A 23,958-nucleotide genomic window follows, 5' to 3' on the forward strand; every position below is an offset into this window, starting at 1 on the left:
TAGAGATGCGCGGTTTGCGGACACAACCGCGGAGTCCGCGGATTATCCGCGGATCGGGCGGATGAAATTAAAAACAATAAGATTTTATCCGCTCGCGGGTCGGGTCGGGCGGATTAATTAGATATTTTTTTTATTTTTTTATTTTTTTTGCGGGTGGCAGTTAAACCAATTCGGAAATATATATACATAGTTAAATGTTGTTACCCACATACGAAAAACGAGCAGGCACCTGCTGCATATGCCACAACAGAAGAAAAAAAAAGAAAAGAGATGGACACTTTTACGGAGCGGAGAAGGGACGCCTCGCCGGGGTCCGGGACCGAGGCCCCTTCCCCCGAGAGGGCCCCACCGGGAGCCGTAGCTGAGGCGATCCGCGAGAAGGGCCCGACGCACGTCCAGGGTCACTACCGCGCCCATCGCACCGACACCCCGCCTCGTCCGCTTTCGCAGTGCGCTCACGAAAGGGGTGGGGCTCACCCTGGTTGATATAGAGAGCAGGACGGTGGCCATGGAATTTCATTTAAGGTTTGTGATAAACTATCAAACTCATTCGTTAAAAGGACTCTATAGTAATATAAAGCAAATTTGTCTGGACATTATCATGCAAGAAAAGTTTATTTTTGGGATCGCGATCACCGCGTAATGATTTTTAAAGGTTGCATTACATTAACTGTCCCATGTGATCAGCCAGTGCGATTGGAAGTCCATGCTCAATTATTGCCTCCGTAAATAAAACTTCGGCATTTATCACATCCAAAGAATCTGTTTGGGCGACGAAAAACGTTGAAAGTTTTCCACTTGTATCGCTAGCAACGGCATTAGACTTGTGTTTTTTTGTCCCAACGTGGTCTTTTACATCGCTAATTCCTCCGTGTCCGATCGAAAAATCTTGTCTGCACAAGGTGCAATTCGCGTAGTTTTCACCCTTTTTTTTTTTTTTTTAAATTAATATTAGATATATAACAACGGGCGGATGGCGGGCGGGTGCAGTTCTGATCAAACGTTACATCGGGTGGATGGCGGATGGTTGACGACTTTCTGACGCGGTTGCGGATGAAATAAATTGCCTATCCGCGCATCTCTAATATATATATATATATATATATATATATATATATATATATATATATATAATTATGCAAGGTGGCAGTGCTAATTTTTAAACTGGAACGATTGTGTCGAGTATACCACACGTCGAGGTTGGGGTGCGTGCGTGCGTGCGTGCGTGCGCGCGCGCGCGCACTTGTGCAGGAGCGATCATACCAGGCCTAAACCCACATCATCTACAAACACTGGGGCCAGTGAAGTGTATCGTGCTTGAGTCCAGTTTGGTGCGCTTACATTAGTCAATTGAACTAGTTAATGGCTGCTTCTTCTCAATATGAGAACAAGGTTTTAGTATTTAAAGACTAGTTTAAAAAAAAAAAAGTTTTTTACTGAAATAATTACAGTGGTACCTCGAATTTCTGAAGTTGATTTGTAATCCATTCCAAAAGGTGTTACGGAGACCAAATCGTACGAAAACAGAATCAAGAATCAATTTCCCCATAAGAAATATCGCAAATATAATTAATCGGTTCTTAAAATTCTGTACTAATAAAATACATTTTCTGCGATGAGGTGGCGACTTGTCCAGGGTGTACCCCGCCTTCCGCCCGATTGTAGCTGAGATAGGCTCCAGCGCCCCCCGCGACCCCGAAGGGAATAAGCGGTAGGAAATGGATGGATGGATAAAATACATTTTTATAGAGCGGTATTATAGTTTTTCATGCAGGAAACGATGAAAAATACATACAAATGCCGACTGAAAAGGATAAACGAACTTTTAACATGAATTATACCTTTGTATTGAAGACTCTTGATGGCGAAGGTAGAGCCACTTCCGTACGTTGCTGCGAGTTATTTCTTGAACTCAATGGTGTTTCTGTACTCCTGCATTAAAGTGCTCACACTTACAATTTTCTTTGCCTTATTTTGCGCTCCTTCTGCTTAATGCAAACGAGGCTTTGTTACGCCCAGTGTTTGCCCGTACGATAACAAAGTCGGCACACAAAAACCAGGGTAAACATTTCAATTCAAACTATCCTACAAAAAGACACTTTGTTGTTGTAATACAAACATATCTGCAATACACCTCTGTGTCATGCTGTGGTATTACAGTGTTATCAAAAAAACTACGGCCGTGATTCCACATTAAAACTGCACCGTTGTATACATTTGCTAATCAGTTTGGGAAAACTGACACAGATCAATGCCGCAAGACTGGAATCAGCATGGCGTGATTGCACTGTTGCTGTACACAAGTGCATATATTTAGAGTCTTTAAATGACAAAGACAAGCTTAATGCTTTGTGAGTTGTAAGTACCTGTGATGTGCAGCTTGGTTGTCCACTAATGGCAGATGAACTGCCTTTCAATAACATGTGTGAGATGTGGTGTTGCACCTGTAGAAAAAAGCATGTGTGGAAGCACTGACTAATGAGCCTGTTGGATCTGCTTCCTGTTGCAAATGAGCCTTCCATAGTTTTCTGTGTTGTTGTAGAAATTAACTGTAAAAAACAGTAGGAGTCCGAATTGGGTTTTAATATGCATTCTGAAACTAGCAGGGTGTGTAAGCGCCATGTTTGAAAAGTAACTGTTATGTTTTTTTGCCTTTCTGACAACTCAGTCCAAATAAGAGCTGATAAACTTTGTGGGTCTTTCTTGTGCCACAGGCTTTGAAGGATGCTCCATGGTGCCCTCCATTTATCCTCTGGAAACGCTGCACAACTCTCTGTCACTCAAACAGGTCAATGAGTTCCTCACAAGTGTGTGCGAGTGTGCAGGGGATCCACACACCAGGACTACCAGAGGTTAGACATCACATCTTAAGTCATTACAACTTCTGTATTGTATTTGGTTTTTGGTTCCCGCAGCTCTGTCGGCCATGTTTGGGGCACACAACCATGCTTCCGGGGACTCCTACATCCCCCACAGAGTCCTCTCCTCATCCATGTCTCTCCGATCTCGTTCAGACAAGCCTCCGTGGTGTGAGTACTGCAACATCACTCTACATTGTCATGCTTCTATTTAGAGAGTATTCCTAAGAAGAAACTAAAAAAAAAAATACTGCTCACTTTGGTATTTACTGTATAAATAAAAACCAAGTTGCTTGTGACATGAATGACCAACAGCCATACTTTTATCAAACATTGTTTATTTTTTGTCTTCAAAAAATAAACAATGGGGTTTTACGTCATCTACTATTTATGTATTATACGTCATAAGAAAGTTTAGTTTGTTGAGATTTTATTGACATTAGGGAATGGAATGGAACTTTATTGTCATTGTCACGGTTTTAAAGCCCTCCACAGCACAGAGTCAGCGCTTCTAAAAGTTTTTAACGATATCCTCCTGTCCACTGATTCTGGTAAATATGTTGTCCTGGTGCTTTTAGATCTGTCTGCTGCGTTCGACACCGTCGACCACGCCACCTTAATCACTCGTCTTGAGAACTGTGTGGGCATTAAGGGCGCCGCCCTCAACTGGTTCCGGTCGTACCTAACCGACAGGAGTTTTTGTGTAAAAGTAGACAGTTTTATGTCGTCCACAGCTCCTTTACCACATGGGGTCCCCCAGGGCTCAATCCTTGCCCCAATTTTATTTGCGCTTTACCTTCTCCCCCTTGGTTCTATTTTTAGGAAGTACTGTATTGCATTTCATTTTTATGCCGATGATTGCCAGATTTATTTTCCCATGGCACAAAATAACACGGTTCAACGTCTTATTGACTGCCTGCACGACATCAAAGTCTGGCTTTCAGCTAACTTCCTGAGCCTAAATGAAGATAAAACAGAAGTTATGTTGTTCGGTCCAAGTCGCTCTCCCTCCCCCAACGTTGACCTCGGCACTCTGACCCCGTATCTCAGCGACTCTGTCACAAACCTGGGGGTAAAGTTTGACTCAGATTTTAAATTCGAAAAACAAATCAGCAGCGTCGTTCAAAAAAGCTTTTATCAATTACGCCAAATAGCGAAAGTGAAACCGCTTCTATCAAGACATGATCTTGAGAAATTAATCCACGCTTTTATCTCGACTCGTCTTGATTATTGTAATGCCCTGTATGTTGGCATTAGCCAGGCCTCCCTCGCCCGCATGCAGCTCGTGCAGAACTCTGCTGCTCGTCTGCTAACACAGACCCGCAGACGTGAGCACATCACCCCTATTTTAGCGTCCCTTCACTGGCTCCCTGTGCGTTACCGAATACATTTTAAACTCCTTTTATTTGTTTTTAAATGTCTAAACAACCTCGCGCCAACCTATCTCTCCGACCTTCTTCAGCCTTACTGCCCCACCCGATCCTTAAGATCAGCCGATCAGCTGCTGTTGACGGTCCCTGACACAAGGCTGAAGCTTAGAGGTGACAGAGCTTTCGCCGTTGCTGCTCCCAAGCTCTGGAACGACCTACCCCTGAGTGTTAGACAAGCCTCCTCTCTTCCTGTTTTTAAATCTCTCTTAAAAACATACTTTTATTCCATGGCTTTTAACACTGAGTGATATCCATCCTGCAATGGCGCCCCATAATACACCTGCTGTGATCCTGTTTTTATGTTTTTATGTTTTTATTAATTCTATTTTAATTATTTATTTTTTATCGTGTTCTGTTTGTGTTGTGTTGTGTTTGCTCGGTACTCGTTTTATCTTTTAACCTGCTCATTGTACAGCACTTTGGCTACCCCTGTGGTAAATTTTAAATGTGCTCTATAAATAAAGTTGATTTGATTTGATTTGATTGCACCTAAAATTTATAACAACATTTGTTTACAGTACAACCCCTCCAAGAACAGACAAACAGTAGACAGAATAGACAGAACAGGAAGACCGATGGGTTGCCACAGAGCGCGCCCTGTAAAAAAGGTAGGAAAAAAGGTAAACATGAGGGTAGAAGGAGAAAAAAGCAAATCCCAGTTTGAAACCAGAAAAAAAACTTTGGGGTTTTGGGTTGCGCAATATCGACTACACGGTATAAAAGATATACATTTGGCTGACAATAGAGGTTGTATTACCATTGTTATATTGTGATAACACATGTCAATGACACATTCTAGCTGTGTCACAAACGCATCGTCAATGCAATGGAGCGTCATTGCTAGCGGCCAACATCCCTCCACAGTGCAAAGCCCCTTTTAATTCCGCAATCCTCCCCTCCATGGCGGCAAATAAACTGTTTCTTACAATTATCATCCCTGGAGGACAAGGATTAACTAAACATACTGAACTACACACCTTAGGAGGATAAGGTAACCACAAGCTAGAGCTCTTGATTGTCAACAAAGGTGGGCAGATCGATAACAACAGAAACGATACCAAGTATCAGTTCGATACTACAGATAGGTCGATATTTTTTTTAATTAAAATGTTCTGTGTTGTTTTTGTTATTGTTTACAAACTCAGGAAATAGGTCTGTAAACACAGGAGGGCTTTACGAGCAAAAACCAAGGATTTAAATCAGAGCCAGTTGTAGGAAATAGAAAGAAAAAAAATGTAATGGATATTGTCACATTGCCATCTTGTATTTTTGGCTGATTATAAAAGTGATCAAAAATGAAATCATTCAATGATCTTGAACATTTTAAGTATCAATATTGGTATGACCAATGCTGCCCATGTAACTATTTGATATTGGCCCCGATACTGACATTTGTAGTATAGCCCAAAACTAATGTCAAGTATCCAAACAACAGAAAAATAGGATATTAATACATTTTAACAGAAGGGTCGATAGATACATGTTAGAACAGAAAGTAACTAGATATTAACAACAGTTTTAAAAGAATAATACAACGAAAAATGACACAATATGTTACCACATACGTCAGCAGCTAAATTAGGAGCCTCTGTATTACTCTGTATATACTCTATATATACAGATATTATATACTCTGTATTATCATTTCTATACCAAATACCGGTAATATAATGTAATATTGGTAGTTATTGCAGGAGGCTACAATATAGATTTCAGGCCATACTGTATAGCCCATCCCTAACTGACGTACAACATTCTAGGGTACAGTCCGAACTGCCAGGTCGGGAAACACTGACAAACCAGTCGCAAATAAAAACATGAATGCAACAAACCTTCTTAACCTCAGTTTTCCAACAGCAGATAAGTCTAAATGGTTCTGTTACATTGGCAAGGGTCCAGTAATGTAAACAGTCCACACAAGGCCTTACATCCATAAAGATACGGTACTTTAACTACTTCTGTACACATTCATTATTTTTTTAGGTGTGTACTGTACTGTATATTTTCCTCAAATTGTTCGTTATAAGTAGGGCACAAAATCAGCTCTTGAGCCAATTACATTAAATGTTAAAGGGAAACTGCACATTTTTGGGAATTTTGCCCACCATTCACAATCCTTATGTGAGAAAAGAACACGTCTTTCCCTTTTCTATGCATTCTAAAAAGAGAAAATCTGCTCGTTAGAGGAGGCTAACAATGCAGGTAATGGGGTAAAAATCAATTCTGCCTCTAAAGCCATATAAAATCCGTCCAAAAACACAGTTTTATACAGATGCTGTAAGTATGTATGCAATGCAGTAACAGGCACCCATCCATCCATCCATTTCCTACCGCTTATTCCCTTTGGGGTCGCGGGGGGCGCTGGAGCCTATCTCAGCTACAATCGGGCGGAAGGCAGGGTACACTTTATCATTCATTTTATCATGAATGTGTAACAGGCACATTCATGATAAAATGTCATATTTAAAGTATTTTGATCATTTTAAGCTTTACCAAATCTTATTCCCTGGGTGCATTGATTTCACAGATCACACAGCACTGGTAGCTAGAGAGAGAGAGCACTTTGTGTTTTCCGCCACTACACTTAAAAAAAAAAAAAAAAAGAGCTGTCAAAATGTAAGATAAAAAGACTAGAATTTAGGGAAAATACTAAAAACTGGTAAAATCAACTTAACTCGCTGCATGGACAGATTAGTATACTTGATCAAATATTTTGAGTTAAGATTTGTATATCTATAAATTAGCAGGACTTTTAAGCGAGAGATTAGGGCTGGGCGATATGGCCTTTTTTTAATATCTCGATATTTTTAGGCCTTGTCACGATACACGATATATATCGCAATATTTTGCCTTAGCCTTGAATGAACACTTGATGCATATAATCGCAGCATTATGATGATTCTATGTGTCTACATTAAAACATTCTTGTTCATACTTCATTAATATATGCTCATTTTAAACATTTGTGCAGAGAGGGAAATCACAACTACCGGTAAGTCAATTGACCAAAACTGTATTTATTCAACAGTTATGAAGCAGTGGCACAAACATTCATGTCATTTCAAAACAGAAAGTGCAAGATTTTCAGAGACATTTTAAAACAAGCTATTAGTGAACTTTTGTGCATGATGTCACTAAGATAAATCAAAACAACACTAAATTAAAGTGCACTTTTTGTACAGAACGCCACTACTATAGTTTAAAACAAATAAAGTGCACTTTTGTGCATGATGTCACACAAGATATTTCAATAACTGTCAAATAAAAATGAGCTGCATAATAGGAAATCAAATAGTGTACGTCCTTCGCTTTGTGGAACGTATACTCGAATATCACGATATAGTCATTTTCTATATCGCACAGAGACAAACTCGCGATATTTTCAGTATATCGATAGATCGCCCAGCCCTACTAGAGATAAGTATTTTATCCTGAAAACAAGCATACAACTCGCAATTCTTAAATTAAGCATACTCGATGTTGCAAAATCTTAAAGAATATATATTTTCTATGTGCGGGGAAAACCAAAAATATATTATTTGAATAGTACCGTATTTTCCGCACTATAAGCCGCGCCTAAAAACCACAAATTTTCTCAAAAGCTGACAGTGCGGCTTATAACCCGGTGCGCCTTATATATGGATTAATATTAATATTCATTTTCATAAAGTTTAGGTCTCGCAACTCCGGTAAACAGCCGCCATCTTTTTTCCCCGTAGAAGAGGAAGCGCTTCTTCTTCTACGGTAAGCAACCACCAAGGTAAGCACCCGCCCCCATAGAAGAGGAAGCGCTTCTTCTTCTACTGTAAGCAACCACCCGCCCCCGTAGAAGAAGAAGCGCGCGGATATTACGTTTCATTTCATTTGTGTGTTTACGTCTGTAAAGACCACAAAATGGCTCCTATTAAGAGACACGCGTACAACGCAGAATTCAAACTCAAGGCAATAAGTCACGCAGTAGAACACGGAAATAGAGCAGCAGCGAGAGAATTGAACATAAATGAATCAATGGTGCGTAGGTAGAGGAAGCAACAAGATGACCTGCGCCACTAAGACAGGGAGACAGCGCCGGACGACATACGCCAACATCTGCCAGTGGATTGTAAATGCCTGAGCGGATATATCGGTCTCAACTGTGGTCCGAGCTTTCCGGAAGGCAGGATTCATGGAACTGCTGGAAAAACAACAGCAACATTGACTCTGATGACTTCGACGAGACGGAGCCGGCCATTTTGGATGCCGTTTTCGCCCAACTTTTTAATTCAGACACTGAAGAAGAATTCGAGGGATTTATGGATGAGGAATAACTTCAGAAAGTGGGCTTTAAATGTTTATTTTGTGTGTTGTGTGACATTAACGTTCGAGCAACGTTGAGTTATTAATGTTGCGATTGCTCTGCACTAATTTGAGTGTTACTATTTTTGTGATTGCACATTTGCACATTACATTTTGGGGGTGAACAGAGTTGTTAGAACGCTGGTTTGTAATATATTATTAAAGTTTGACTGACCTATCTGACTGTTTTTTTGACATTCCCTTTAGCGCAGCGTAGGCGCGGCTTATAACCCGGGGCGGCTTATAGGTGGACAAAGTTTTGAAATATGCCATTCATTGAAGGTGCGGCTAATAACCCGGTGCGGCTTATAGTGCGGAAAATACGGTATTTTTTTTTAATATTTTAAACTAAATTAGAAAATATTTAATTAATAATGCTAAAATTGAAATTGGTCGATGAATAAAAATAAGTGCGTAGCTCTTAAAACTCTGGAACTTATTAGAAATAAGATTGTATATTTTTGCAAGTGGCAAGCATTGCATTGTAATCTTGGCAAACTTTGTGAGAACCTTGGAGCATTATCATGTAGCAATATTGCATAGCGTTTAAAATAAGAACATAAAATAGTGACTTACAATGTCTGCTTTCATTGGGATGTCGACCGATGGGATGGTTGTATTTTTCAGCACGGACTTGAGCTGCTAAATTCAGAATTATCCTCGCTCTTCTATGTTACTTTGGTTTTATACTGTGTTCCATTTGTTGAGTGCCATATACAGAGTATCAAGTTCGTAACGTGGACGACATACAGTGAGGATTTTTAAAGTAGCATCCCATTTTTTAACTCCTGGGCAATCCAGCAGCAACAGAAGCAGGTCAAGCTTTTTGTTCTTTGTTTTATGGCGAGTCACAATGTTATTAGCATCTCAAGCTAGCTAGTAGCAAGCAGCTGGCTACTCGCTAGTGGGCGGAGGAGCAGTGTGAGCAAGGTGATGTGTCACTACGCTAGAAATGTAGTTTGACGGTGTTAACGCTTGCAATAACAATTTCACTGTAGTTCGGATGTAATTCATATTCAATTTCATATCACTGTTATCATTATCATTGTGGTATTATTGAATGTGTTTAAAAAGTACTTATGTCTTTCGAACAAGTTTATTTTTTAAATAATTCAAATAGACACACTGTTAGAAAACACGCTATTTTGCATGTCCTGTGTTTCTTATGCTTCGCTGATCGTTTTATCTTTTTTAATGGCTAAGCTTTTATTGTTTTAAATACACTTTTTTACTGTAGCATTTTAATATACAGGTAAAAGCCAGTAAATTAGAATATTTTGAAAAACTTGATTTATTTCAGTAATTGCATTCAAAAGGTGTAACTTGTACAATATATTTATTCATTGCACACAGACTGATGCATTCAAATGTTTATTTCATTTAATTTTGATGATTTGAAGTGGCAACAAATGAAAATCCAAAATTCCGTGTGTCACAAAATTAGAATATTAAGGCTAATACAAAAAAGGGATTTTTAGAAATATTGGCCAACTGAAAAGTATGAAAATGAAAAATATGAGCATGTACAATACTCAATACTTGGTTGGAGCTCCTTTTGCCTCAATTACTGCGTTAATGCGGCGTGGCATGGAGTCGATGAGTTTCTGGCACTGCTCAGGTGTTATGAGAGCCCAGGTTGCTCTGATAGTGGCCTTCAACTCTTCTGCGTTTTTGGGTCTGGCATTCTGCATCTTCCTTTTCACAATACCCCACAGATTTTCTATGGGGCTAAGGTCAGGGGAGTTGGCGGGCCAATTTAGAACAGAAATACCATGGTCCGTAAACCAGGCACGGGTAGATTTTGCGCTGTGTGCAGGCGCCAAGTCCTGTTGGAACTTGAAATCTCCATCTCCATAGAGCAGGTCAGCAGCAGGAAGCATGAAGTGCTCTAAAACTTGCTGGTAGACGGCTGCGTTGACCCTGGATCTCAGGAAACAGAGTGGACCGACACCAGCAGATGACATGGCACCCCAAACCATCACCCAACCATGCAAATTTTGCATTTCCTTTGGAAATCGAGGTCCCAGAGTCTGGAGGAAGACAGGAGAGGCACAGGATCCACGTTGCCTGAAGTCTAGTGTAAAGTTTCCACCATCAGTGATGGTTTGGGGTGCCATGTCATCTGCTGGTGTCGGTCCACTCTGTTTCCTGAGATCCAGGGTCAACGCAGCCGTCTACCAGCAAGTTTTAGAGCACTTCATGCTTCCTGCTGCTGACCTGCTCTATGGAGATGGAGATTTCAAGTTCCAACAGGACTTGGCGCCTGCACACAGCGCAAAATCTACCCGTGCCTGGTTTACGGACCATGGTATTTCTGTTCTAAATCGGCCCGCCAACTCCCCTGACCTTAGCCCCATAGAAAATCTGTGGGGTATTGTGAAAAGGAAGATGCAGAATGCCAGACCCAAAAACGCAGAAGAGTTGAAGGCCACTATCAGAGCAACCTGGGCTCTCATAACACCTGAGCAGTGCCAGAAACTCATCGACTCCATGCCACGCCGCATTAACGCAGTAATTGAGGCAAAAGGAGCTCCAACCAAGTATTGAGTATTGTACATGCTCATATTTTTCATTTTCATACTTTTCAGTTGGCCAACATTTCTAAAAATCCCTTTTTTGTATTAGCCTTAAGTAATATTCTAATTTTGTGACACACGGAATTTTGGATTTTCATTTGTTGCCACTTCAAATCATCAAAATTAAATGAAATAAACATTTGAATGCATCAGTCTGTGTGCAATGAATAAATATAATGTACAAGTTACACCTTTTGAATGCAATTACTGAAATAAATCAAGTTTTTCAAAATATTCTAATTTACTGGCTTTTACCTGTATATTTAAATGAAAAGGGATTAACAAATAAAATCTGTTACTGTTATTATTCATTATTTTTGGCAGGTGTTGTGTTCTACTCTGCTCAGCAGTCCTTGAGCGCACCATAAAAACACTTCCGGTCTCGTATTCCTTGAGCACCGTTTGTAGGTTCAATGTGCACAATTGATTAGCTTAGTAGCCGAGACAGCAATGTGTTCATAAGTTTAAAATGAGGTGTGTCGTTTCTTAGTGGAGAAAGACGTTAATGTCCCCTATTTTCATGTTCGCATTTCAGATAGAAGTCTGGTGCCAGCCAGTCCGTTAGTTTATCAAAGGGCAGTTGTCAATCATGGTTTTTCGATAATTTTAACAAAAATGGTATTATTTGACGTCTGGAGTATTACCGCAGTTATCATTATTTCCATTAATCGTTACATCTCTACACTTTAGTTTGATTAATATGCAGATCACAGCATGTAAATGGAGCGTTGTTGGTGGGGGTTTTTTGAGTACTACTTGGAAAATGTAGTAAGCTAAGCTACAAATTACTCTTGAATAAATGTAGCTAAGCTACAGGGAAGCTATCCCCAGAGAATTGTGTAGCAAGCTACACGGCAAAAGTAGCTTGCTACATTATAACTTAATGTACAACTTTCTACCAAACAAGAGACAAATGCTTAGTTTGATGGTTTATTAAAATAAACACTTGCTACAAATGTGCTCTTTGTCTGGCTTTTTCACATTTATTTTACATTGTCTACCATGTACAAAATGAGGGGGAAAACACAGGAAACAAATTAAATAAAAGGCAGTGAAACAATAAAAATGATAATTAAAGCTGCAAGCAGCGTTGGTCGGGCCCGCGTATTTGGCAGGTGCTAGTCCTAAGTGTCCCAATACTTTTGTCTACTTTTAGTCTGAAGTGTCCCAAGACTTTTGTCTAGTGTACCTACCTTGTCTGCATTGTGTGGGCACGTTGGTGCTTCCTGCTTTTAAGCAGCCATCTTAAAAAAACAGCACCGCAGGAGCATCAGCGCAGCGTGTCTTTGAAGGGTCATAAAATCAAAACCGGAGCAGTTAATTAAAAAGCGCTTCTGTTGTTGTAATCACAAGGGTTCAATCTCTCTCCTGTGTTAGTTTGAAGGCGAAACGACAAACGCGCTCAGAGGAGTTCGTTTTTGAAGGAAGGTGACCGGTTTTTTAAAAGAAATTGTTTTGAAGGGGGAATAGCAAACTTCCTGTTGATTTTTGCTGGGGGTTGTCAATTTATGAAATGTAGGTTCTAAGTGAGACCTACATTGAGGTTTTTGTTTCATGTCTCTTCGACCTTCCCAGTGGGAGTTACAGGCAGTTAAGTCAGTTTTTTCATCCGAGGAGCAGTTTTTTGTGCGTTTTATTAAAAAATAGCTCAAGAGCACAATTTTGAGATTTGGGGTTAGGTTTTTTTATTAGATCACAATTTCTGCCAGTCCTGATGTGTGTGTTCAGTTTGGTGAGTTTTGAAGCATGTTAAGGGGGTCATATTACAGCGCAAAGAGGCAAAAGTGACTGTTTTTAGTACTTTTTTGTCTTGAAGGGGGAATTGCCAACTTCCTGTTGATTTTAGCCCGAGGATGTACAATTATGAGTACTAGGTCTAAGTCAGACCTACATAGAGGATTTTGTTTCATATTTTTCCGACCTTCCTAGTGGGAGTTACAGGCAGTCTAGTTTTTTTTTTTCCTAGGGGGCGCTAGAGCGCAATTTTGAGTTTTGAGGTTTGGTTTTTTGATAAAAAGTTTTGCCGTATATTACTGATGTGTGTAAAATTTGGTGAGTTTTGAAGCATGTTAAGGGGGTCAAAGTAGTGCGCAAAGCTGCGGAAGAATAATAATAAGAAAGAATAAAACGAACGAATAACAATAGGTCCTTATGTCCCATTGCATAAGGACTCCCTTCGGGAGTCCTTTTGCAATGGGCCATTGCGGGCCCTAATAAACACCGCAATATACTCGAATGGAGACTTTTCAGCACAAGATAAATGACTGTTTTAACAGAAACCACATTGGCATAATGACAATAACCTGGTCAAAGGAAAAAAACAGCTTACAGCGGAGCCAATGGGAGATCCTCTATTCCGCCCATTTAACGGAATAAATAACCATAAATCTGTTTACATTTTGAATATGGACCAAGTATTAGTGATATTGTTATTATAATCGCCAATGCAGACAAACTAACTAACATGATCAACAGTTTATGCTGCTATGTTTACATCGAGTGGTCAGCTCCTTCTTCGCTTGCCTGCTCCTTGGAATTTTATTGTAGATCATAAATCATGCATCTCACCTGAATAGATATAATGAGGCACATTCCAACAAGTTGGTACATTTTGACAGCCAATTTAACCCGGTAATGGCGAGAACGGCACGAAAAGCTGCTTTGCGACACCTCCCTTTTTTTGCGTGGAATATTAGTCATTGTTCATCTGAACGGGAATATAACAAGATACTAATCTTAATGACAGCAGACCTTGGACAGTAAGTGATGTTTTATAAATGTATGCTTGCTCTCATGAAGTCTGCAGTGAGCAGTAATCAGTTATGTTGTTGGGAAAAAAAACTTGAATTTAATGTGTCGTGTATGCTTAAAATGATCAAAATATGTAAATACTACATCTTATTATACATGTGCCTGGTACTATATTACATATATACTTACATCATGTATATAAAACCTCAATGGAGGTGTTTTGATGTTTTTTAAGGGCTTATAGGCAGAATAGAGAGGTTCCAATAGGCTCCATTGTAAGCGGACTTTTGATCGCATTTATTTAATATTTGGAATACATTTTTAAAAAAAACATCCATCGTCATGTTTTTCATAATGATTATGAACGATAGGCAAAATTCCAAAAGAAGTCCACTTCCCCTTTAACAAACTAAGTGAACATATTTAAAGTAAACATATTTTCCTGACAGGGGAACTGGAGTCAAAACAAAATGAAATTCCTCCCCAACTTCTAAATTTTAAGTTCTTATATAGGTAGTAATGGTAATGTAACTGAGAGTGTACATATGGAACCAAATGGTCTAACTAAGGGTCCATTACTATTAACTGTCATTTAGCAGGGGACACCCTACAAATCTCTGGGGGTACTGGGGTACAGTTGGGGTACCCCACTGTATGTTTTTATTTAGTTTGCCTTTTCTTTGGCCCACCCCTAAAATGTTATTCATTTTCTCTGCAGACAGTAAACAAAACAGCATATATATAGCTTGACATACAAACTATGACTTGTGTTGTTTGGGAACAGTTGATAATAGTTTTGTGCAGTAAAACTATGAACTCAACTCACCTTAATGTGTGTTCTTAAAGGCCTACTGAAATGCGATTTTCTTATTTTAACGGGGATAGCAGGTCCATTCTATGTGTCATACTTGATCATTTCGCGATATTGCCATATTTTTGCTGAAAGGATTTAGTAGAGAACATCGACGATATAGTTTGCAACTTTTGGTCACTGATAAAAAAGCCTTGCCTGTACCGGAAGTAGCAGACGAGTAGCGTGACGTCACAGGTTGTGGAGCTCCTCACATCCGCACATTGTTTACAATCATGGCCACCAGCAGCGAGAGCGATTCGGACCGAGAAAGCGACGATTTCCCCATTAATTTGAGCGAGGATGAAAGATTCGTGGATGAGGAAAGTGAGAGTGAAGGACTAGAGGGCAGTGGGAGCGATTCAGATAGGGAAGATGCTGTGAGAGGCGGGTGGGACCTGATATTCAGCCGGGAATGACTAAAACAGTAAATAAACACAAGACATATATATACTCTATTAGCCACAACACAACCAGGCTTATATTTAATATGCCACAAATGAATCCCGCATAACAAACACCTCCCCATTCCCGTCCATATAACCCGCCAATACAACTCAAACACCTGCACAACACACTCAATCCCACAGCCCAAAGTACCGTTCACCTCCCCAAAGTGCATACAGCACATATATTTCCCCAAAGTTACGTACGTGAGACTTTTTGAGACATTTATTAGTCGGTTGCACAGTGAAGTACATATTCCGTACAATTGACCACTAAATGGTAACACCCGAATAAGTTTTTCAACTTGTTTAAGTCGGGGTCCACTTAAATTGATTCATGATACAGATATATACTATCAGATATATACTATCATCATAATACAGTCATCACACAAGATAATCATCAGGGTGTATACATTGAATTATTTACGTGACATGCACATAGCGACACGCACGTACGGGCAAGCGATCAAATGTTTGGAAGCGTACTCACGGTACCGTGTCTGCGTATCCAACTCAAAGTCCTCCTGGTAAGAGTCTCTGTTGTCCCCGTTCTCCACAGGCCAATGGTAAAGATTGACTGTCATCTTTCGGGAATGTAAACAATGAAACATCGGCCGTGTTTGTGTTGCTAAAGTCGGCCGCAATACACCGCTTCCCTCCTACAGCTTTCTTCTTTGCTGTCTCCATTGTTCATTGAACAAATTGCAAAAGATTCACCAACACAGATGTCCAGAATACTGTGGAATTTTGCGATGAAACAGACGACTTAATAGCTGGCCATCATACTGTCTCAGAATGTCCTCCAGAATCCGCTACGTCACGCGCTGACGTCATCATACCGAGACGTTTTCAGCAGGATATTCTGTGCAAAATTTAAAATTGCACTTTAGTAAGCTAACCCGGCCGTATTGGCATGTGTTGCAATGTTAAGATTTCATCATTGATATATAAACTATCGGACTGCGTGGTCGGTTGTAGTGGCTTTCAGTAGGCCTTTAAATGTGTGTTCCATGTGGAGAGCAGTTTTGATTTGGGCTTACATGGTAAACAACTCAAATGAATGTTTTGGGCATTGTTTTATCCAGACACATGCATTTGTCCAAATGTAGCCAAGTAGACGCATTGTGGGTTTCCTGGACGTGGTCTACATCGCTAAAAGAAAAATCTAAGGACGAGAATCAATCAATCAATCAATCAATCTTTATTTATATAGCCCTAAATCACAAGTGTCTCAAAGGGCTGCACAAGCCACAACGACATCCTCGGTACAAAGCCCAAATACGGGCAAGGAAAAACTCACCCCAGTGGGACGTCGATGTGAATGACTATGAGAAACCTTGGAGAGGACCGCATATGTGGGTAACCCCCCCCCCCTCTAGGGGAGACCGAAAGCAATGGATGTCGAGTGGGTCTGACATAATATTGTGAGAGTCCAGTCCATAGTGGATCCAACATAATAGTAAGAGTCCAGTCCATAGTGGGGCCAGCAGGACACCATCCCGAGCGGAGACGGGTCAGCAGCGCAGAGATGTTCCCAGCCGATGCACAGGCGAGCGGTCCACCCCGGGTCCCGACTCTGGACAGCCAGCACTTCATCCATGGCCACCGGACCTGTGCCCCCCCCCCCTCAAGGAAAAGGGGAGCAGAGGAGAAAAGAAAAGAAACGGCAGATCAACTGGTCTAACAGGGGGGCTATTTAAAGGCTAGAGTATACAAATGAGTTTTAAGATGGGACTTAAATGCTTCTACTGAGGTAGCATCTCTAATTGTTACCGGGAGGGCATTCCATAGTACTGGAGCCCCAATAGAAAACGCTCTATAGCCCGCAGACTTTTTTTTGGGCTCTGGGAATCACTAATAAGCCGGAGTTCTTTGAACGCAGATTTCTTGCCGGGACATATGGTACAATGCAATCGACAAGATAGGACGGAGCTAGACCGTGTAGTATTTTATACGTAAGTAGTAAAACATTAAAGTCACATCTTAAGTGCACAGGAAGCCAGTGCAGGTGAGCCAGTATAGGCGTAATATGATCAAACTTTCTTGTTCTTGTCAAAAGTCTAGCAGCCGCATTTTGTACCAACTGTAATTTTTTAATGCTAGACATAGGGAGACCCGAAAATAATACGTTACAGTAGTCGAGACGAGACGTAACGAACGCATGAATAATGATCTCAGCGTCGCTAGTGGATAAAATAGAACGAATTTTAGCGATATTACGGAGATGAAAGAAGGCCGTTTTAGTAACACTCTTAATGTGTGATTCAAAGGAGAGAGTTGGGTGGAAGATAATACCCAGATTCTTTACTGATTCGCCTTGTGTAATTGTTTGGTTGTCAAATGTTAAGGTGGTATTATTAAATAAATGTCGGTGTTTAGCAGGACCGATAATCAGCATTTCCGTTTTCTTGGCGTTGAGTTGCAAGAAGTTAGCGGACATCCATTGTTTAATTTCATTAAGACACGCCTCCAGCTGACTACAATCCGGCGTGTTGGTCAGCTTTAGGGGCATGTAGAGTTGGGTGTCATCAGCATAACAATGAAAGCTAACACCGTATTTGCGTATGATGTCGCCTAGTGGCAGCATGTAAATACTAAAGAGTGCAGGGCCAAGAACCGAAACCTGAGGAACTCCGCACGTTACCTTAACATAGTCCGAGGTCACATTATTATGTGACCTCTGCCATCTTCCACTAGTTTCTTTTAAATATATAAAAATCGCCCTCTTGAATATTCCTTCTTCTCTTCTCAAACTCTCTTGTCATCGTTTGGGATGTGATTTCCCTTTCTGGTTCCATGACCTATCTTGCCTCTGATTGGCCTGTCCCAAATGTTTTGCCCTTATCTTAACCAATCGTGACTCATCATAGTAAACCAACCGACCAATCATAGATGTTCTTATACGTAAACCAACCAGTCATCATTAACTTTTGCCGTATATGTTGTCCCCTAACCCCTGGAGTTGCACTAGTCCATTTCTCTCTTTCTCTTCTACCTCGCTCTTCTTTCGTAGCTTGAAGCTTTGTAGCTAAGCTACCCGCTACATGGGTCTAAAAATAGCTAAGCTACGGAAATGGCTACTCATTTAAAAAGTAGCGAAGCTGCTGCCAAGCTACTGGGAAATGTAGTTGAGCTACGTAGCTTGGCTACATGTAACGAGCTACTACCCAACACTGTTGACGGACAAGGAGAGACGCTGTGTCCCGTAAATACTGAGGAGAATTTGCTGGACGTACAGATGAGAAAACTGCAAATATGACGTATTGACCCCATTACCATAGTATCGATTTGATACCAGTACCCAATTTACGGATTCACTGGTTTGATAATCAGGTGATTGTATGCAGAATGCTGCTACCAGCAACTCGGAGTGGTTTGTAAGATAAATCTATAAATATTACCAGCTCGTCAAAGCCTGAGGTGAAGTATTTCATGTTTAATCTTTGCTTTTCTCTTGTACTCCTGCAGACAGCAGCGGTCCTTCCAGTACAGTTTCCAGTGCAGGACCGTCTTCTCCCACTACAGCCGACACTTCCCCACGCTTCAGTTTCAGTGATAAGATCTCCCTCACTCCTCAAAGTAGCGAGGAAACCCATTCCTCTCAGAACCTTCCTTCCCAGCCCGCGCCCCCAACGCTGACGCAAGTTCTCGACGCAAACGTCGTCTGCATGCCAAGCCCCTGTGAAGTAACACCGTCGCCTAATAACTCTGCGCAAGATGGCGGCGATGAACGCAGCAGTACTGACAGCCTACTTGATAATCCTGACCAGGAAGCGGCTTCTCCAGCTGTGGATCTTTCCAGCTGCTGCGTTTTGGACCCCGCTTTGCGGCCGCCCTGCTCCGCTTTGACCGAGCTCTCTCTGGGCCGCATGGAAGGTTACTGCCTCCCGAGCTCGCTGCCCGTGCTGCTGGAGCTCCGAGAGAGCAGCAGCGAGGCGGGTTCCAGCACCCAGACGCCTCTGTCCCCGGACGGACCGGATGAGTTCTTCGACACGCAGGAGTCGGTGGATTTGTGGCTGTACAGTCCCGACAGCCTCCCGGAAACGGAGACGCCTCTCGAGGTGGCCGCTGACCCTGCGGAAAAGCCGTCGGAAGAGCCGTGATGCTACAAATATGGACTACGCGGACCAGGAAGCATCATCATCATTTTGATGATCATCTGCAAGCGCAGAAGGATTCTCAGCTATGCTCTCGTGTGACTCCATGTTGGGTCCACATTGCTGTGTGACCCTTTTGAGTCCACATACCTCAATCTGGCTGACTTAAGCGGTTGTCGACATGAGCAGTTGCTTGTGACTTTGGCCAGAGACGAAGGGAAGAATGGGTGATAAAGGATTTTTGGACCTACAACATTTTGTTGACATGGTTTTCCTCCAATTGTGCTCAATTTTAATAGACGCATTTTCTTAGTTGTGGAAAGGAAGATTAAGGATTGACCTTTGACCTACTCATGCTGAAGCTTTGAACATTCTTGTTGCCCCTCCTACTCGTCTTTCTGCCCTTTTTTTATTAACCACAGATCTGCTTCAACAAAAACATGCCACCGACAATGATTAAATTACCAAAACCACAACACGTCAACATAAACAAGACTGAGTTCCCCATAAGAATCAATGGAAACATGACAAATTGGTTCTAGCCTTATATACTTACAGTCTTGCTGTATAGCTTTGTTTGTATGTACAGGTAAAAGCCAGTAAATTAGAATATTTTGAAAAACTTGATTTATTTCAGTAATTGCATTCAAAAGGTGTAACTTGTACATTATATTTATTCATTGCACACAGACTGATGCATTCAAATGTTTATTTCATTTAATTTTGATGATTTGAAGTGGCAACAAATGAAAATCCAAAATTCCGTGTGTCACAAAATTAGAATATTACTTAAGGCTAATACAAAAAAGGGATTTTTAGAAATGTTGGCCAACTGAAAAGTATGAAAATGAAAAATATGAGCATGTACAATACTCAATACTTGGTTGGAGCTCCTTTTGCCTCAATTACTGCGTTAATGCGGCGTGGCATGGAGTCGATGAGTTTCTGGCACTGCTCAGGTGTTATGAGAGCCCAGGTTGCTCTGATAGTGGCCTTCAACTCTTCTGCGTTTTTGGGTCTGGCATTCTGCATCTTCCTTTTCACAATACCCCACAGATTTTCTATGGGGCTAAGGTCAGGGGAGTTGGCGGGCCAATTTAGAACAGAAATACCATGGTCCGTAAACCAGGCACGGGTAGATTTTGCGCTGTGTGCAGGCGCCAAGTCCTGTTGGAACTTGAAATCTCCATCTCCATAGAGCAGGTCAGCAGCAGGAAGCATGAAGTGCTCTAAAACTTGCTGGTAGACGGCTGCGTTGACCCTGGATCTCAGGAAACAGAGTGGACCGACACCAGCAGATGACATGGCACCCCAAACCATCACCCAACCATGCAAATTTTGCATTTCCTTTGGAAATCGAGGTCCCAGAGTCTGGAGGAAGACAGGAGAGGCACAGGATCCACGTTGCCTGAAGTCTAGTGTAAAGTTTCCACCATCAGTGATGGTTTGGGGTGCCATGTCATCTGCTGGTGTCGGTCCACTCTGTTTCCTGAGATCCAGGGTCAACGCAGCCGTCTACCAGCAAGTTTTAGAGCACTTCATGCTTCCTGCTGCTGACCTGCTCTATGGAGATGGAGATTTCAAGTTCCAACAGGACTTGGCGCCTGCACACAGCGCAAAATCTACCCGTGCCTGGTTTACGGACCATGATATTTCTGTTCTAAATTGGCCCGCCAACTCCCCTGACCTTAGCCCCATAGAAAATCTGTGGGGTATTGTGAAAAGGAAGATGCAGAATGCCAGACCCAAAAACGCAGAAGAGTTGAAGGCCACTATCAGAGCAACCTGGGCTCTCATAACACCTGAGCAGTGCCAGAAACTCATCGACTCCATGCCACGCCGCATTAACGCAGTAATTGAGGCAAAAGGAGCTCCAACCAAGTATTGAGTATTGTACATGCTCATATTTTTCATTTTCATACTTTTCAGTTGGCCAACATTTCTAAAAATCCCTTTTTTGTATTAGCCTTAAGTAATATTCTAATTTTGTGACACACGGAATTTTGGATTTTCATTTGTTGCCACTTCAAATCATCAAAATTAAATGAAATAAACATTTGAATGCATCAGTCTGTGTGCAATGAATAAATATAATGTACAAGTTACACCTTTTGAATGCAATTACTGAAATAAATCAAGTTTTTCAAAATATTCTAATTTACTGGCTTTTACCTGTATATATACACAAATATACACATACATATATACCTAAAATATATATATATATATATATATATATATATATATGTATGTATATATTATGTATATATACATATATACATATATGTATTTATATACACGTTTGTGTATATGTAAAAGTACAAACCCCATTACCATATGAGTTGGGAAATTGTGTTAGATGTAAATATAAACGGAATACAATGATTTGCAAATCCTTTTCAACCCATATTCAATTGAATGCACTACAAAGACAAGATATTTGATGTTCAAACTCATAAACTTTTTTTTTTTTTGCAAATAATAATTAACTTAGAATTTCATGGCTGCAACACGTGCCAAAGTATTTGGGAAAGGGCATGTTCACCACTGTGTTACATCACCTTTTCTTTTAACAACACTCAATAAACGATTGGGAACTGAGGGAACTAATTGTTGAAGCTTTGAAAGTGGAATTCTTTCCAATTCTTGTTTTATGTAGAGCTTCAGTCGTTCAACAGTCCGGGGTCTCCGCTGTCGTATTTTACGCTTCACAATGCGTCACATATTTTCGATGGGAGACCGGTCTGGACTGCAGGCGGACCAGGAAAGTCACTCTTTTTTTTACGAAGCCACGCTGTTGTAACACGTGCTGAATGTGGTTTGGCATTGTCTTGCTGAAATAAGCAGGGGCGTCCATGAAAAAGACGGCGCTTAGATGGCAGCATATGTTGTTCCAAAACCTGTATGTACCTTTCAGCATTAATGGTGCCTTCACAGATGTGTAAGTTACCCATGTCTTGGGCACTAATGCACCCCCATACCATCACAGATGCTGGCTTTTGAACTTTGCATCGATAACAGTCTGGATGGTTCGCTTCCCCTTTGGTCCGGATGACACGATGTCGAATATTTCCAAAAACAATTTGAAATGTGGACTTGTCAGACCACAGAACACTTTTCCACTTTGCATGAGTCCATCTTAGATGATCTCGGGCCCAGAGATACCGGCGGCGTTTCTGAATGTTGTTGATAAATGGCTTTCGCTTTGCATAGTAGAGCTTTAACTTGCACTTACAGATGTAGCGACAAACTGTATTTAGTGACAGTGGTTTTCTGAAGTGTTCCTGAGCCCATGTGGTGATATCCTTTAGAGATTGATGTCGGTTTTTGATACAGTGCCGTCTGAGGGATCGAAGGTCACGGTCATTCAATGTTGGTTTCCGGCGATGCTGTTTCCGTGGAGTGATTTCTCCAGATTCTCTGAACCTTTTGATGATATTATGGACCGTAGATGTTGAAATCCCTAAATTTCTTGCAATTGCACTTTGAGAAACGTTGTTCTTAAACTGTTTGACTATTTGCTCACGCAGTTGTGGACAAAGGGGTGTACCTCGCCCCATCCTTTCTTGTGAAAGACTGAGCATTTTTTGGGAAGCTGTTTTTATACCCAATCATGGCACCCACCTGTTCCCAATTAGCCTGCACACCTGTGGGATGTTCCAAATGAGTGTTTGATGAGCATTCCTCAACTTTATCAGTATTTATTGCCACCTTTCCCAACTTCTTTGTCACGTGTTGCTGGCATCAAATTCTAAAGTTAATGATTATTTGCAAAAAAAAAAAATGTTTATCAGTTTGAACATCAAATATGTTGTCTTTGTAGCATATTCAACTGAATATGGGTTGAAAATGATTTGCAAATCATTGTATTCCATTTATATTTACATCTCACACAATTTCCCAACTCATATGGAAACGGGGTTTGTATATACTGTATACACGTGTGTGTGTGTGTGTGTGTGTACATGTCTTATATATATATAATGTGTGTGTATATATATATATATATATATATATATATATGTGTGTTTATATATATGAGTGTGTATATGTATGTGTGGAAATGTGTATATGTTTGTGTATATAAATGTGTATATGTGTTTATACATGTGTGTGTGTGTATATATACACATAAATGTGTATGTATACAGTACAAATATATTTGTATACACACACACACATATGAGGCTATACAGCAAGACTGTGAGAGTTTGGACACAGTTAAAGCTTTTGGTAATCGGTGAAAATGAAACAGGGTCTATCTTCGCTTGTGAGTAATGTAGTGAAACGGATAACTCGCTCTGTGTCAGAGAGAACTGGTTTCCAATCACATCATCTCGGTTTGTTAATCGGATGTTTAAAAAGCCAAACCTGGTCAAGTGAAGGTGTTCACATGTGTCATATCAATCTTATTTCAAGCCAGTTCGTGCAACCGTTTGGTTTTCTTTGACGCATGTAAATGTACTGACTGTGTCGACTGCAGCTTTTAGTAAGAAGAAGGACTTCATGAGTTTGTTGATTTAGATCAGGGATTCTCAAACTGTGGTACATGTACCACTAGTGGTACGCAGGCTCCATCTAGTGGTACACTAAAGAATTACTGAATAAATAT

The 23,958-nt window shown here is 40.8% G+C and overlaps 1 protein-coding gene across 8 annotated transcripts in view; it reads left to right on the forward strand.

The window, feature by feature from the left end:
- Positions 1-19,988, forward strand: part of ppip5k1a (diphosphoinositol pentakisphosphate kinase 1a) — a 155,466-nt gene extending 135,478 nt beyond the window's left edge. For all 8 annotated transcript variants that reach the window (XM_061975115.1, XM_061975118.1, XM_061975122.1 and 5 more), the window contains 3 exons: positions 2,715-2,852; positions 2,916-3,029; positions 18,718-19,988. In XM_061975115.1, coding sequence (XP_061831099.1) covers positions 2,715-2,852; positions 2,916-3,029; positions 18,718-19,352 — 887 coding nt within the window. In that variant the 3' untranslated portion in view covers positions 19,353-19,988. The remainder of the gene's footprint in view (positions 1-2,714; positions 2,853-2,915; positions 3,030-18,717) is intronic.
- Positions 19,989-23,958: the final 3,970 nt, after the last annotated feature.

This window comes from Nerophis lumbriciformis, linkage group LG15 (genome assembly GCF_033978685.3).
Source record: "Nerophis lumbriciformis linkage group LG15, RoL_Nlum_v2.1, whole genome shotgun sequence".
NCBI classification, from domain to species: Eukaryota; Metazoa; Chordata; class Actinopteri; order Syngnathiformes; family Syngnathidae; genus Nerophis; species Nerophis lumbriciformis.